Raw genomic sequence first — 16,619 nt, forward strand, 5'->3', positions numbered from 1 at the left:
GAAAATCTTGTTGTTCATATAGATTGTCACTGAGATTTTGTGACAAACCTACTTTTGAATGAAATTTTGTAAATTATATTGATTGCCATACTTTGTGAAAATTATAGAAAATTAATCTAAAAACAAAAGCCATCCAATTATGACTTGTATATTGATCTGTAAGTTATAGTAATGCATTTCCTTGGCATAACGGGATAGGAGTAAACTCTACTAGTATTGATGACCATTACGTAATCTGTAAACAGCTTGTCGTATCGGCTCTTATTTTGTACAGTGTCAAAAATGTTATAGATTCTATTGTATAATATTTATATTTTGAAGGCTTGGATCAGTGAGAATGTGATCACAGACTTTCAGGATGATTACGTGGTGGACATTGAAGAGATACCAGACAGATCGTAAGTAATGGTCTAAATTTGTGATAATTGAGGTACCAGGTAAATATGTAAAATCTAGTGACATTGAATGATGTGTTGGCTTTTTATAGTTGCATTATAAATAGAAAATACCTTTTAAATTTTAGGCCAATATTTGGCGAGCTTTAGATTTCTAATCACAGGTAAATAAAATTTTAATGCACTATAAAAGCGTTTTGAATTCTGCTTAAAAGCCTTAATTCTGAAGCTAAAACATCTAAATTCAATTGTTTATTATGTTCATATTATATATGACTCTGAACATGTGGTTGTTTACAAAAGTTTAACTAAGTTATACTTCCTGACAGGAAGTATGTAGTTCCGTTTGAGATGTTGGCACCAATTAATATAGAGTTATCTGTCCTTACAGGAAGTACATAGATCCGTTCTAGTTGTCGACACCTGTTGTTATAGAGTTATCTTTCCTGACAGGAAGTATGTAGTTCCGTTTGAGATGTTGACATCTGTTGATATAGAGTTATCTGTCCTTACAGGAAGTACATAGATCCGTTCTAGTTGTCGACACCTGTTGTTATAGAGTTATCTTTCCTTACAGGAAGTATGTAGTTCCGTTTGAGATGTTGAACCTGTTGAAGTAGACTTATCTTTCCTTACAGGAAGTATGTACAATGTAACTTCCCGAAACCGATCCTTCTCAAAACCGATCACTTCTTGAAACCGAACATGGATGTGATGTACGGAATTAATTCCTCTTTATTAATAGTATATAAAACTTCCCAAAACCGATCCCTCCCAATTCTGAATACCGGACCGATTTTGAGATTGGAATAGTCAAATGTAACTAAAATACACGTCTGAAAACTGGCCTTACCTCAGCGACACCGATAGATTGCATTGAGGTCTGATCAACTGACCGTGAAATACACACGTACCGGTACCATAGTTGTTGCATTCCATGTCCTGGGGCATGTATACAGATGTGAAGTTATAGGTACACGGTAATTATACCCGAGATGGTGGTGTAATTATTTAATCATGCCTATTGTTTAGATATCTAACGAAGGTCTACCATGTGCACACGGTTTGTTTACTGTAGGAAAACAAGCAGAGCTAGTAATAAAGAGAAAGTTTCGTATTCAAATCACACAGGTTTTTTATTTACATATAGGCCTATGTAGTTGTCAGATAACGTAAATTATCTGTATGAAGAAGCCGAAGCCATGTATTATTTCAGAAAATGACTGTCATATAATGACCGGCATCGACTGATCATTTGATTCTTGATGTAACCAGAAGCGATCGACTGTATGTAGGTTAGTGCAGACAAGAACATCCCCAAGAACATTCACGCAACTAACTAACTAAACTACGTTTATAAGTGGTAACAAAGTCAAGATTGTTGTAATCCATTCCTTTTATACGTATGATTCTCTCTTTTGTGATAACATTCACATTAGCAGTCAATATCGGTCGGTTTTAACGAACACTAGGCATACATGCGGTACACTAGTGTAAAAACGACTTCCGATCGATTAAATCTGGATCGTAATGATCGGTATTCGGTTCACTTCTCCAAACCGAACCCTCTCTAAACCGGCCGAAATTATATGCACCGACCATGATCGGTTTCGGGAGGTTCCACTGTATTTCCATCTGATATGTTAACACCTGTTGAATTATAGTTATCTTTCCTTACAGGAAGTATGTAGTTCTGTTTGAGATGTTGACACCTGTTGATATAGAGTTATCTTTCCTGACAGGAAGTATATAGTTCCATTTGAGATGTTGACACCTTTTGATATAGAGTTATCTTTCCTGACAGGAAGTATGTAGTTCCGTTTGAGATGTTGACACCTGTTGAAGTAGAGTTATCTTTCCATACAGGAAGTATCTAGTTCTGTTTGAGATGTTGACACCTGTTGATATAGAGTTATCTTTCCTGACAGGAAGTATGTAGTTCTGTTTGAGATGTTGACACCTGTTGATATAGAGTTATCTTTCCTTACAGGAAGTATGTAGTCCCGTTTGAGATGAAGTACAGTCTGGATGAAGATGTGGAGGGTTCTATAGCCATCAACATCATCCCCCTGGTCGAGTGGAGTAGCAAAGACAAGAAAAAACAACCACAGAAAAACGAAAACGGGTAATTTTTATGATTGTATAAGAATAAGTCTTCACGGCTATAAAAAAAAGACAAATTAGTAATTTAGTAATTGCTGTAGTAGCAAATACTTAGTGTATAACTTTTTGATTTTTGGGTAATGAATATAAATTTAGAATTAAGTTTTGAAGATTTTGGTATGCTTGATTGCCTTCGGAGGTAGAGTAATATTGTAGATTTGTTGTCTTAGAGAAACTGTTTTTTTGGGGTTTTTTTGTGGAAATAGTTCTGGGTTGTTTTTGATGCTTTTCATTGACAATAATTCAATTTTCTTGTAACAGGCATTTTCACTGGCTTTAAAATTTACTTTATCAGTCTATAAAAGAAAAAATGGTGTTGCCCTTTGTAATGTCATGTTTGTAATGTAGCTTCTGATTGGCTAATATAACAGCGTAATGATTTCATAGCCCGCCATCTTGGATTTAGATAACTAAAATTTGTTACCGCTATTTCTCAGAAAGTACTGAAGGGATCATTCTCAAATTTCACATGTAGGTTCCCCTAGGGCCCTAGTTGTGCATATTGCATTTTGGGACTTATTGGTCAACAAGATGGCCATCTGGCTGCCATCTTGGATTTTGATAGTTACCCCTATTTGTCAGATATTATGAAGGGATATCTCAAATTCCATGCATAGGTTTCCCTTGGGCCCTAGTTGTGCATAGTACCTTTGGGATATCTGTCAACAAAATGGCCAAGCGGCCACCATCTTAGATTTCACCACTGTTTCTCAGAAAGTAATGAAGCAATCTGTCTTAAATTTCATATGTAGTATGTTTGAAAAAGTTTGAAAAGCAGGGAAAAGATCCCTCTTTCCATTGTCAGACATAGATCATTCTTTGGTGGGCACCAAGATCCCTCTGGGATCTCTTGTTATTGTACAGTAGATCACCAGACCCTGTATGTCTGTCTCGTTATCCCTGTACAGGAGATCACCAGACCCTGTATGTCTGTCTCTTTATCTTTGTACAGGAGATCACCAGACCCTGTATGTCTGTCTCTTTATCTTTGTACAGGAGATCACCAGACCCCGTATGTTTGTCCCTTTATCTTTGTACAGGAGATCACCAGACCATGTATGCATGTCTCTTGGTCTTTATACAGGAGATCACCTGACCCTGTATGTCTGTCTCTTTATCCTGTACTGGAGATCACCAGACCCTGTATGCATGTCTCTTGATCTTTGTACAGGAGATCACCTGACCCTGTATGTCTGTCTCTTTATCCCTGTACAGGAGATCACCAGACCCTGTATGTCTGTCTCTTTATCCCTGTGCAGGAGATCACCAGACCCTGTATGCATGTCTCTTGATCTTTGTACTGTAAATCACCAGACCCTGTATGTCTGTCTCTTTATCTTTGTACAGGAGATCACCAGACCCTGTATGTTTGTCTCTTTATCTTTGTACAGTAGATCACCAGACCCTGTATGTCTGTCTCTTTATCCCTGTACAGGAGATCACCAGACCCTGTATGTCTGTCTCTTTATCTTTGTACAGTAGATCACCAGACCCTGTATGTCTGTCTCTTTATCTGTCTCTTTATCTTTGTACAGTAGATCACCAGACCCTGTATGTCTGTCTCTTTATCTTTGTACAGGAGATCAATGTCTGTCTCTTTATCTTTGTACAGGAGATCACCAGACCCTGTATGTCTGTCTCTTTATCTTTGTACAGGAGATCAATGTCTGTCTCTTTATCTTTGTACAGGAGATCAATGTCTGTCTCTTTATCTTTGTACAGGAGATCACCAGACCCTGTATGTCTGTCTCTTTATCTTTGTACAGTAGATCACCAGACCCTGTATGTCTGTCTCTTTATCTTTGTACAGGAGATCACCAGACCCTGTATGTCTGTCTCTTTATCTTTGTACAGTAGATCACCAGACCCTGTATGTCTGTCTCTTTATCTTTGTACAGGAGATCACCAGACCCTGTATGTTTGTCCCTTTATCTTTGTACAGGAGATCACCTGACCCTGTATGTCTATCGCCCCACTTTCGTCTGCTGCAGATCTGTGAAGAAAAACAACAAGGAGATCTTACCAACGTTGATGCTCTCCTGGGTTAGTATTTACCTTATACAAATTACTCCTGTTTCATGAAAGAAAACTTTGAGATTGTGGTAGTCATCAAAATTAACTTGTGTTGTCCAATTGATGAAAGAAATTTTCTTACATCATAACTGCACTGTTTGTACATGTGTATGCATTTGGTACAGTAGGTTCTCAATCAATATTTAGCAGGAAATTAACTTGTTCATTGATTAGTTCATCAATCTGAGCAATGATAACAGGTTTTTGACAATAATGACTTTGGTCTTTTATCTTATTTGACAGGATGTCCATTACTGTTGCCAACACCAGAAAGTTTTGACAAAATTTCGAGCCTGTCCCGGAAGGAGAAAGAGATTGTGTGTTCTTCCCTATTTACTGGCCTCAACTGGTTCAGAGAGGTGGTCAATGCCTTCGCTCCCCAGGATGACCTTGAAATGAAGGGCAAGGTCATCACAAGATTACAGAATATTACAGAACTACAAGGCTTACTAGAAAAATGTTTGGCAGGTAAACTTTGTAATGGTATTGGTGATGCTTTTGTCTTTAATCCTTACTTTAAACGCACACAACGTATTATTTTAGGTCATTGGTTGTTACTGATGTTGTTCATGTGTCCTGTAATTAGTCATACCTTAGTGTTTCAAGGATTGGCCATATTGAATGAGAGTGAAAATCTGAGGTGCCTTTGGCATTTTGTGTTTCCTTAAGTTTGAGAAATGGGCCAGTCTGTGCTGTTATGATTGTCTATTTGCATGTTACTATAGCTTGGTCTAAAAAGTAATTTTACAGCTTTATGATTTGCTACATTGAAATTTCCTTAAACAGGTATTGGTGAAAACATTCCTGGTAGTAATGATTAAATGTATCTATTTTAAGCGACACCAAATTTTAAGCCACCTCCTGCTAACTTTGACTGGTGTGAATGTCCTACCCCTATCCTACAACCTGTCAATGGAGAGAATAAGGGCAAGAAAAAGGGCAGAAAAGGGGGCAAAAAGTAAGGTTACGTTGTCAACTTCACACTGCAGAAGGAAATAAAAGTGTATACACCATCAATATAGTGAGAAATGCTTTTATGTTGCTCTATTTCTAAATGATTCATGCCAAAATTTGAAAATTTAAATATATTCATAACATTAAACATATATGGTGTTAGTTCATTTCAAGTATTTAAAGTAAAAAGCGAGCAAAATAAACTTACAAACGGCTGGCAGATTAAAGAAGATTTATCTGCTTACAGGAAAAAGGCTGATAAAGAGAATTCTCCTGATGAAGAAAGTGATGAAAACAGCAAAGATTCTACAGTTTTAGACAAAGTGAGTCAGTAATAGCTGTGTCGTGTCACCAGTCTGTAGGTAATGTTTGCAAAATAAAGATAACATCTTCACAATAAAGATGAGAAAATAAAATGTGGTTTGTTTATCAAAATCAATAAATATTGGTGGTATCTTGCACCTTTGACTATGCATGTATCTAATTATCTTGACTTTGATAATTGACCACAGACAGTAACACAAAATAGTTGCATACAATATTACTACTATTGTAGACAACAGCTGATACACAAGTGGACAAAGGGACAGAAATGACCGACCAGCCAGTGGTCAGTCTGAGCAGCTACAGACCCTTCTTCAGGTAAGTTATCCAGTAAGAATCTATGGTTAATTTTCCGGTCATCAAACCCATTCCACAGTTAAGGTTGACATCACGGACATTTTACATATTTATGTCACAGAGGTCATTTCAGGTATGGGCATCATGACATCAAGTAAATTTGTAAAGGTAAAAAAACTATAAGTAATTTTCTTTTTGAGAAGTCATGCTTCTGGTATATCATTCTAAATGGGAAGGGGGTTTGTTAAAATCATTCATTAGGCAAGGTTCTGAATGATAGCAAATATTACATAAGAGAGTACTAGTATATCCTTATTAATAGGGACACTTGATGCTGTTTTTCTGGTTTTTAGCTCACCTGGCCCGAAGGGCTGGTGAGCTTATGTCATGGCGCGGCGTCCGTCGTCGTCCGTCTGTCCGTCAACATTTCCTTTAAATCGCTACTAGTCATAGAGTTCTGCATGGATTGTAACCAAATTTGGCCACAAATATCCTTGGGGGAGGGGGAACAGAACTTGTATAAATTTTGGCTCTGACCCCCTGGGGGCACGAGGGGCGAGGCCCAATAGGGGAAATAGAGGTAAATCCTTTAAATCGCTACTAGTCATAGAGTTCTACATGGATTGTAACCAAATTTGCCCTAAAATTTTGGCTCTGGCCCCCCGGGGGCAGGAGGGGTGGGGCCCAATAGGGGAAATAGAGGTAAATCCTTTAAATCGCTACTAGTCATAGAGTTCTGAATGGAATGTAACCAAATTTGGCCACAAACATCCTTGGGGGAAGGGGAACAGAACTTGTATAAATTTTGGCTCTGGCCACCCGGGGGCAGGAGGGGCAGGGTCCAATAGGGGAAATAGAGGTAAATTCTTTAAATCGCTACTAGTCGTAGAGTTCTACATGGATTGTAACCAAATTTGGCCACAAACATCCTTGGGGGAAGGGGAACAGAACTTGTATAAATTTTGGATCTGACCCTCAGGGGGCAGGAGGGGTGGGGCCCAATAGGGGATTTAGAGGTTAATATTAAAATTCCTTCAGAAAAGAAACAATGAACCTGTATTTAGAACATTACTTGGCATCACAAACCAGGTGAGCGATACAGGCCCTCTGGGCCTCTTGTTGTTTTACAGAGAGCTGGACATCAGTGTGTTCACGATTCTGCATATGGGGACGGTGATGGACAAAGCTCTGGACACTGACCTTAACACCAAGGTCAGTTAGAGGTCACTAGTACATGTCTTCAAAGACATTTCTTAAATTTAACATCAGAAATACATATATGTAGATATAGTATATATTGAGTATCAAGTAATAGTCAATGGCCTATTCAGCTCATTCAAAGCTGCAAGAGATATATTTTAGTGGATTATCTTCAGACCGTGATTATTAAAAATGTCCTGTATCAGTGATCTGTCTATCAGTTTATATGGTGTAACCTGTTAAATCCAGCCCATGTCTAATCCAGATCCCTGTCTCTGGTGTAACCTGTTAAATCCAGCCCATGTCTAATCCAGATCCCTGTCTATGGTGTAACCTGTTAAATCCAGTCCATGTCTAATCCAGATCCCTGTCTCTGGTGTAACCTGTTAAATCCAGTCCATGTCTAATCCATATCCCTGTCTATGGTGTAACCTGTTAAATCCAGTCCATGTCTAATCCAGATCCCTGTCTATGGTGTAACCTGTTAAATCAAGTCCATGTCTTATCCAGATCCCTATCTATGGTGTAACCTGTTAAATCCAGCCCATGTCTAATCCAGATCCCTGTCTATGGTGTAATCTGTTAAATCCAGCCTATGTCTAATCCAGATCTCTGTCTATGGTGTAACCTGTTAAATCCAGCCCATGTCTAATCCAGATCCTGTCTCTGGTGTAACCTGTTAAATCCAGCCTATGTCTAATCCAGATGCCTGTCTATGGTGTAACCTGTTAAATCCAGCCCATGTCTATCCAGATCCCTGTCTATGGTGTAACCTGTTAAATCCAGCCCATGTCTAATCCAGATCCCTGTCTATGGTGTAACCTGTTAAATCCAGCCTATGTCTAATCCAGATCCCTGTCTATGGTGTAACCTGTTAAATCCAGTCCATGTCTAATCCAGATCCCTGTCTATGGTGTAACCTGTTAAATCCAGCCCATGTCTAATCCAGATCCCTGTCTATGGTGTAACCTGTTAAATCCAGCCTATGTCTAATCCAGATCCCTGTCTCTGATGTAACCTGTTAAATCCAGCCCATGTCTAATCCAGATCCTGTCTATGGTGTAACCTGTTAAATCCAGTCCCTGTCAAATCCAGATCCATGTCTATGGTGTAATCTGTTAAATCCAAATCCAGCCCATGTCTAATCCAGATCCCTGTCTATGGTGTAAACTGTTAAATCCAGTCCATGTCTAATCCAGATCCCTATCTTTTCCAGTTTAGTTACATGGAGTTTTACTTATCAATAATAGTAATTAAAACCTGTATGATCAGGAAACCTGTCTATACTGACTGAATATGTTGATCCCAATGACATTTGGGCTATTCAAATCGCCTTTCGTCCGTGGTCCGTCCGTCCTTCCGTTCGTCCGCCCGTCCGTCCATTAACAATTCTTGTTACCGCTATTTCTCAGAAAGTGCTGAAGGGATCTTTTTTAGCCTACCATCATCAGATGGTGGGCTATTCAAATCGCCTTTCGTCCGTGGTCCGTGGTCCGTCCGTCCGTCCATCCATTAACAATTCTTGTTACCGCTATTTCTCAGAAAGTACCGAAGGGATCTTTTTCAAATTTCCTATGGTGGTTCCCCTATGGCCATAGTTGTGCATATTGCATTTTGGGACGGATCGGTCAACAAGATGGCCGCCTGTTGGCCATCTTGGATTTTGATTGTTAAAGTTTATTACCGCTATTTCTCAAAAAGTATTGAAGGGATCTTTCTCAAATTTCATATTTAGGTTCCCCCAGGGCCATAGTTGTGCATTTTGCATTTTGGGAAGGATCGGTCGACAAGATGGCCGACTGGCGGCCATCTTGGATTTTGATAGTTAAAGTTTGTTACCGCTATTTCTCAGAAAGTACTGAAGGGATCTTTCTCAAATTTCACATGTAGGTTCCCCTAGGGCCCTAGTTGTGCATATTTGAATTTTGGACCAATCGGTCAACAAGATGGCCGACCAGCGGCCATCTTGGATTTTGATACTTAAAGTTTGTTACTGCTATTTCTCAGAAAGTATGGAAGGAATCTTTCTCAAATTTCATATGTAGGTTCCCCTAGGTCCCTAGTTGTGCATATTGCATTTTGGGACCAATCAGTCAACAAGATGGCCGACTGGCGGCCATCTTGGATTTTGATAGTTAAAGTTTGTTTCCGCTATTTCTCAGAAAGTACTGAAGGGATCTCTCACAAATTTCATATGCATGTTCCCTTGAAACCTAGTTGTGCATATTGCATTTTGGGAGCGATGGGACAACAAGATGGCCAACCGGCGGCCATCTTGGATTTTGATAGTTAAAGTTTGTTACCGCTATTTCTCAGAATGTACTGAAGGGATCTTTCTCAAATTTCATATGTAAGTTCCCCCACAACCCTAGTTGTGCATATTGCATTTTGGGACCGATCTGTCAACAAGATGGCCGAACGGCGGCCATCGTGGATTTTGATAGTTAAAGTTTGTTACCGCTATTTCTCAGAAAGTACTGAAGGGATCTTTCTCAAATTTCATGTGCAGGTTCCCGAAGGGGTCTAATGCATTTTCGCACTGATCGGTCAGCAAGATGATCGACAGGTAGCCATCTTGGATTTTGAAAATTGAAGTTGGTTACTGCTACATATCTCAGAAATTACTGAAAGGATCTTTCTCAAGTTTCATATATAGTATGTAGTAAAAGTTTGAAAAGCAGGGAAAAGATCCCTCATTCTGTTGTCAGACATAGATCATTCTTTGGTGGGCACCAAGATCCCTCTGGGATCTCTTGTTTAATTTCACATGTAGGTTCCCCTAAGGCCTTAGTTGTGGATATTGCATTTTGGGACCAATCGGTCAACAAGATGGCCGACTGGTGGCCATCTTGGATTTTGATAGTTAAAGTTTGTTACCGCTATTTCTCAGAAAGTATCAAAGGGATCTTTCTCAAATTTCATCTGTATATACCCCTTGGACCCTAGTTGTGCATATTGGAATTTTGGGACCAATCAGTCAACAAGATGGCCGACCGGCGGCCATCTTGGATTTTGATAGTCAAAGTTTGTTACCGCTATTTCTCAGAAAGTACTGAAGGAATCTTTCTCAAATTTCATATGTAGGTTCTCCTAGGGTCCTAGTTATGCATATTGCATTTTGGGACCAATCAGTAACAAGATGGCCGACTAGCGGCCATCTTGGATTTTGTTAAAGTTTGTTACCGCTATTTCTCAGAAAGTACTGAAGGGATCTTTCTCAAATTTCATATGTAAGTTCCCTTAGGACATTAGTTGTGCATATTGCATTTTGGGACAGAATCTTGGATTTTGATAGTTAAAGTTTGTTACCGCTATTTCTCAGAAAGTACTGAAGGGATCTTTCTCAAATTTCATGTGCAGGTTCCCTGAGGGGTCTAGTGTGTTTTCGGACTTATAAGTCAGCAAGATGATCGACAGGTAGCCATCTTGGATTTTGATTTTTGAAGTTTGTTACTACTTCATATCTCAGAAAGTACTCAAAGGATCTTTCTCAAGTTTCATATATAGTATGCAGTAAAAGTTTGAAAAGCAGGGAAAAGATCCCTCTTTCTGTTGTCAGACATAGATCATTCATTGATGGGCGCCAAGATCCCTCTGGGATCTCTTGTTCAAGTTGCACTGTATATAATAGATGAGACTTAAAATGTCTCCCAACAGCAAATCTACTGATAGGTTTTGTAACCACCTGGCTGTCTTCTTTAGCCCTATATACTGTATATCTTTAGCAGAGACAGTTGCTTATTGGTTTTTAGACTTAAACTGAGTAAAAATGAAAAAGGTTTTTCAAGCAGTGATATTTGGTTTTGACTAATTAATTGAAGCTTATTAATCATTAGATGATTTTAATACTTAGGCCACAACAGAACTGTCTATCCAGCCTAAACAGCTCGAGTTCCTTCTGGAAGATCTGACGAGTAAACTTAGCCATGTCCTTATAGCCTCTACGTCAACTCGGAGGTCCTTCTTCAAGGTAAAGTCTAATCAAGTCTGCTATTTGGCAAAAAGTAAGATAAAATGAAGTAAATAACAAAGATATATGTACATATTAGCTGAAATTTGGATAGTTGGAGTCCTATTTGGTGTTTATTGTGCTTGTGATATCACCAATTGTTGACTTCAATCCTTTGAAAGGCATACTTGGGCCATTCTTCAATCTTCATTTAATTACCCAATTACTTGTCAGATAATGAAAATGACCTTTTTGAAACAATTACAGTCAAACCTCAATGTATCGAAGTTCAAGGGACTGTCAGAAAAACTTCGAAACATCGAGACTTCGAATGGTTGAAATTAGACCGATGGTTTTTTTTTACCATGACCAACTGTGGTAGATGTCATCTCCGTTCGGTAAACTTTATAATCATTGTGTTTAGCACAAGCAAAACAAAATAAAAACGAAATATGCAATTAATCACATGTATTGCTATCGTTAGCAATACATACGTATATTATAAACAAGACTTACGTGTACTAGGCCTAACCCATGTACAAGTGTTCGTTTGGTGACTATCTAAGCGATGGTTAATATTACGGAATGAATATAAAAACGAAAACACGTTGTAAAAATGAAACTAACAAGGAGGAACTGAAAGCGCTACAACACCTACAAAATACTTCGATTTAGAATGATCGATTTGCTCCAGTATTTATGCCAAAGTTGTGCAATGTAACAGTTTTGAGTATGAGTTACTAATAATGTGGCTCGCTATTTACCGTTCCGTAAATTCTACAAATCGCTACCAATGGCGGCGGCGAACATCAAAAACGACTAACTGTATCTTTGCCGTACTAATGATTTAATAACGCAGCTTGTAAAAACAAAGCACCGGGTATCGGCCTGATTAGTGATATTTATTATCTTGATGATATCAAGCAAGCAACACAAACTGTCATAATCCCTATTGTCCGGCGAAGGGCTGTCGCAAGACAGCTAGGTGTGACAGCATGCCGCGGGGTATCGGCGAACACCTAAATCTTTATTTGAATCATCGAGTGTCAGTTACCTATGATTCTATTACAAATAGTCCATGAAAAAAGTTTGATACATCGAGAACTTTGACTCATAAACTTTGATTCATACATGGGTGAGTTAGTAATGTTACATAGTGAAGAAATTTGGGACCAGACAAAAAGTTTGATACAGCGAGAAATTTGATTCATCGGAGTTCAAATCATCAAGGTTTGACTGTATCCTATCTTGCAGTGGGTGGGTCAATATGATGTTAAACAACCTATTAGAATCTAAATTAGTTTCACCTCCGTTATTATTTCATACTACCAGGTTGATAAAACACCATATTAACATCAAAAAAGGTTAATAAGGTCAAAAAAAAAAAATATGTATGTTTAGGGTTACCCAACCAACCCTAATTTTTCAACACCGACCCTAATTTTTTTAGGTCAGATAGTCGTCATGTTTTGTCTGTCGTCATCCGCCATGCGTTAACTTTTCACATTTTGAACTTCTTTTCAAGTTCTACCAGTGCGATTTGGCTTAAACTTGCATGAAATGATCCTGACATGGTCCCGACAAAGTGTTGTTATTTTTCGGGTCAATCCGAAATCCAATTTGGCCGTCACAGCGGCCATCTTGAAAACACATTTTGAACTTCTTCTTAAGTTCTACCAGTGCAATTTGGCTGAAACGTGCATGAAAGGATCCTAACAAGGTCCGACACAGTGTTGTTATTTTTCTGGTCAATCCGAAATCCAAGAGTGCCGCCACAGCCACATCTTTAAAACACATTTCGAACTTCTACTCAAGTTCTACCGGTGCGATTTGACTGAAACTTGCATGAAACGATCCTGGCATGGTCCTGGAAAAGTGTTGTTAATTTTCAGATTGATTCGAAATCCAAGATGGCCACCACAGCCGCCATCTTGAATACATTTTGAACTTCATTCTCAAGTTCTACTGGTGCGATTTTGCTGAAACTTGCATGAAATGATACTGTCATGGTCTCGATGAAGTGTTGTTATTTTTAGCTCACCTGGCCCAAAGGGCCGGTGAGCTTATGTCATGGCGCGGCGTCCGGCGTCCGTCGTCCGTCCGTCCGTCCGTCCGTCGTCAGTCTGTCCGTCAACATTTCCTTTAAATCGCTACTAGTCATAGAGATCTGTATGGATTGTAACCAAATTTGGCCACAAACATCCTTGGGGGAGGGGGAACAGAACTTGTATAAATTTTGGCTCTGACCCCCCGGGGGCAGGAGGGGCGGGGCCCAATAGGGGAAATAGAGGTAAATCCTTTAAATTGCTACTAGTCATAGAGTTCTGTATGGAATGTAACCAAATTTGGCCACAAACATCCTTGGTGGAAGGGGAACAGAACTTGTATAAATTTTGGCTCTGGTCCCCCGGGGGCAGGAGAGGCGGGGCCCAATATGGGAAATAGAGGTAAATCCTTTAAATCGCTACTAGTCATAGAGTTCTGCATGGATTGTAACCAAATTTGGCCACAAACATCCTTGGGGGAGGGGGAACAGAACTTGTATAAATTTTGGCTCTGACCCCCCGGGGGCAGGAGGGGCGGGGCCCAATAGGGGAAATAGAGGTAAATCCTTTAAATCGCTACTAGTCATAGAGTTCTGCATGGATTGTAACCAAATTTGGCCACAAACATCCTTGGGGGAAGGGGAACAGAACTTGTATAAATTTTGGCTCTGACCCCCCGGGGGCAGGAGAGGTGGGGCCCAATAGAGGAAATAGAGGTAAATCCTTTAAATCGCTACTAGTAATAGAGTTCTGTATGGAATGTAACCAAATTTGGCCACAAACATCCTTTTTGGAAGGGGAACAGAACTTGTATAAATTTTGGGTCTGGCCCCCCGGGGACAGGACGTGTGGGGTCCAATAGGGGAAATAGAGGTAAATCCTATAAATCGCTACTTGTCCTAGAGTTTTGCTTGGATTGTGACCAAATTTTGCCATAAACACCCTTGGGGGAAGAGGAACAGAACTTGTATAAATTTTGGCTCTGACCCCCTGGGGGCAGGAGGGGTGGGGCCCAATAGGGGATTTAGAGGTTAATATTAAATTTTCTTCAGAAAAGAAACAATGAACCTGTATTCTGAACATTACTTGGCATTACAAACCAGGTGAGCGATACAGGCCCTCTGGGCCTCTTGTTCGTCTAGATCTGAAATCCAAGATGGCTGCCACAGCCGCCATCTTGAAAGCACATTTTGAGATTCTTCTCAAGTTCTACGGGTGCGATTTGGTTGAAACTTGCATGAAATGATCCCGACAAAGTGTTGTTACATCTCTGGTTGATCCCAAATCGAAGACGGCTACCATGACACTATATCTAATTAATTTCCTATATGATTAATGCCAAGGTAGTCAGATGACCGTTAAGGCCCTTGGGCCTCTTGTTTCCACTTTTGTATGAAAAAAAAAATAGAAAATTAATTTAAAAAAAAAATCTCGACCTACTGACCCTAGTTTTTTTGCCAATGTAACCCTAAACAGACCTTTTTTATGGCCTAATTGATAAATGTTAATTTACCTTAAGTAACCTTCATGAAAATATCAAATTATTGAATTTTAAATATACTTCACACCACTGTATATCTTTTAATCTAAAATTCTTTCTATGGATTTAATATACACAGACAAAACCAGGCAAGAACATTGGGTTTTCACAACTGGACCAGTACTGCCCTAAGAAGATAGCTGTGAAGGCTGTTAAGCTGTTACCTGCCCTTTGTAACCACCTAGAGAGTGCTAGTGGCTTTTTCCAGACGATGATCGCCGAGAATGATGGGATAGTTGATGGTCCCGGTAGTAACAGTCCGGAGGCTGTCCTCATGGGATCTTGTTTCCATCATCTGCTTCAGTCACTTCTCTCAATATTTTCATGGTACTTAGGATTTCAAATTTAGGGATGTCATCAATCTTCTTTTTAGAACAATTTGCACCTATTGCGAAAAAAAAATCAAGTCGGGTGTGATCTGAAACATTAGAAAGTGACCTTTTAAATCACTATGGGCGAAGGTTTCTCTTATAATAATTAGATGAGGGATTTCCTCCCTGTTCACGTCTATTGATTCCTACATAGATATATTAACCACACTGTTTGTACTTATCAACATCTTCTGTAGTCAGTATTAGGTTTCTCTCAATCAATAATCGGGTCTTTTTTTAATACCAATACTTCTCAAAAAATGGGTCCTGCTAATATTTCAGATTTTTTTTTTCCTGCTGTGCATTAAATATTTTGTCACAAATTTAAAATTGACAAACAGTTATCATGAATTTTAATGATAGCTTTTGTTTTTTCAATAAAATGAGATAACAATGTAAATGAGTTGCTATCAGTATGTAAATGTATAGATTTATGTTTCAATTTGTAAATTTATAAGATCGTCCACAGATCTTCAAAGAAATAATCCTCATGTTTTACTTGACAGGAATGGCTTCTTGATGACAGAAAACCGAGCTCTTTTAAAGGAGGCTCTTGGAATCCTAGTGGCAAGAATAAAATCCTTCACAGCCTCTCAGATAGGATTACAGGATCTGGTTAAGTAAGTATTACAGAATCCTCAGTATTTACAGCATCCTAGGTATTCTATGGGTTACTATCACTGTCGTCATATGCACCCCTCGGCTGTCTTAGCAAAACTGAAGGCAGTTCAGAAGAAAAAAACTCAACAATCACAGGCCTGCAGAGACTTCTTTTGAGGTTACAGAGATAGCAATGCCCAACTTCAAAACCTTATATTCAACCACAGTGTACCAAAATTTGATTCCTTTGATGTACATTAAAGAAATTAATTACTTGCTCGTCTGCTGTCTCACACAGAGCCTTCAGGTTTGCTATCACATATTCCTGGGATGACAAAATGGCAGCTTCTACAGGAGTGTTGTGAGGCATTTTGATGTTGAGGTTTTTCAAAATGTAGGTTGATGTAGATATGTGATAAATAGTATCTTAAATTTGTGTTCATTTCATATGCGATTTTATGAAACTTGTCTTGAAGTTACATTTAAAAGGATCTCAATTTTTTTTACATCTTATGTTTCATACACTCCTATAAAAACCTCTATATTTCTGTAGGACGTCGTACCAGTATATCGGGAACTTTGCGAGTACAGTCCCTAACCTGAACACAGCAGTAACATTACTAAAGTTCCTTATATCTCTGGCAGACAAAGCCAACACAGAAGATCTCCAGATAAAGATTGGTGAGTCGGAATTATTCATAGATATCT

The 16,619-nt window shown here is 39.0% G+C and overlaps 1 protein-coding gene across 2 annotated transcripts in view; it reads left to right on the forward strand.

Annotated features, from left to right (window-relative positions):
* The window catches only part of LOC138336946 (Fanconi anemia group D2 protein-like), a 40,300-nt gene that overhangs the window by 13,118 nt on the left and 10,563 nt on the right, over positions 1 to 16,619 (forward strand). For both annotated transcript variants that reach the window (XM_069286583.1, XM_069286584.1), the window contains exons 22-33: positions 322 to 398; positions 2,386 to 2,520; positions 4,501 to 4,601; positions 4,875 to 5,099; positions 5,469 to 5,589; positions 5,833 to 5,908; positions 6,142 to 6,227; positions 7,337 to 7,418; positions 11,260 to 11,376; positions 15,020 to 15,267; positions 15,818 to 15,931; positions 16,465 to 16,592. In XM_069286583.1, coding sequence (XP_069142684.1) covers positions 322 to 398; positions 2,386 to 2,520; positions 4,501 to 4,601; positions 4,875 to 5,099; positions 5,469 to 5,589; positions 5,833 to 5,908; positions 6,142 to 6,227; positions 7,337 to 7,418; positions 11,260 to 11,376; positions 15,020 to 15,267; positions 15,818 to 15,931; positions 16,465 to 16,592 — 1,510 coding nt within the window. The remainder of the gene's footprint in view (positions 1 to 321; positions 399 to 2,385; positions 2,521 to 4,500; positions 4,602 to 4,874; positions 5,100 to 5,468; positions 5,590 to 5,832; positions 5,909 to 6,141; positions 6,228 to 7,336; positions 7,419 to 11,259; positions 11,377 to 15,019; positions 15,268 to 15,817; positions 15,932 to 16,464; positions 16,593 to 16,619) is intronic.

This window comes from Argopecten irradians, chromosome 12 (assembly GCF_041381155.1).
Source record: "Argopecten irradians isolate NY chromosome 12, Ai_NY, whole genome shotgun sequence".
Taxonomy (NCBI): Eukaryota; Metazoa; Mollusca; class Bivalvia; order Pectinida; family Pectinidae; genus Argopecten; species Argopecten irradians.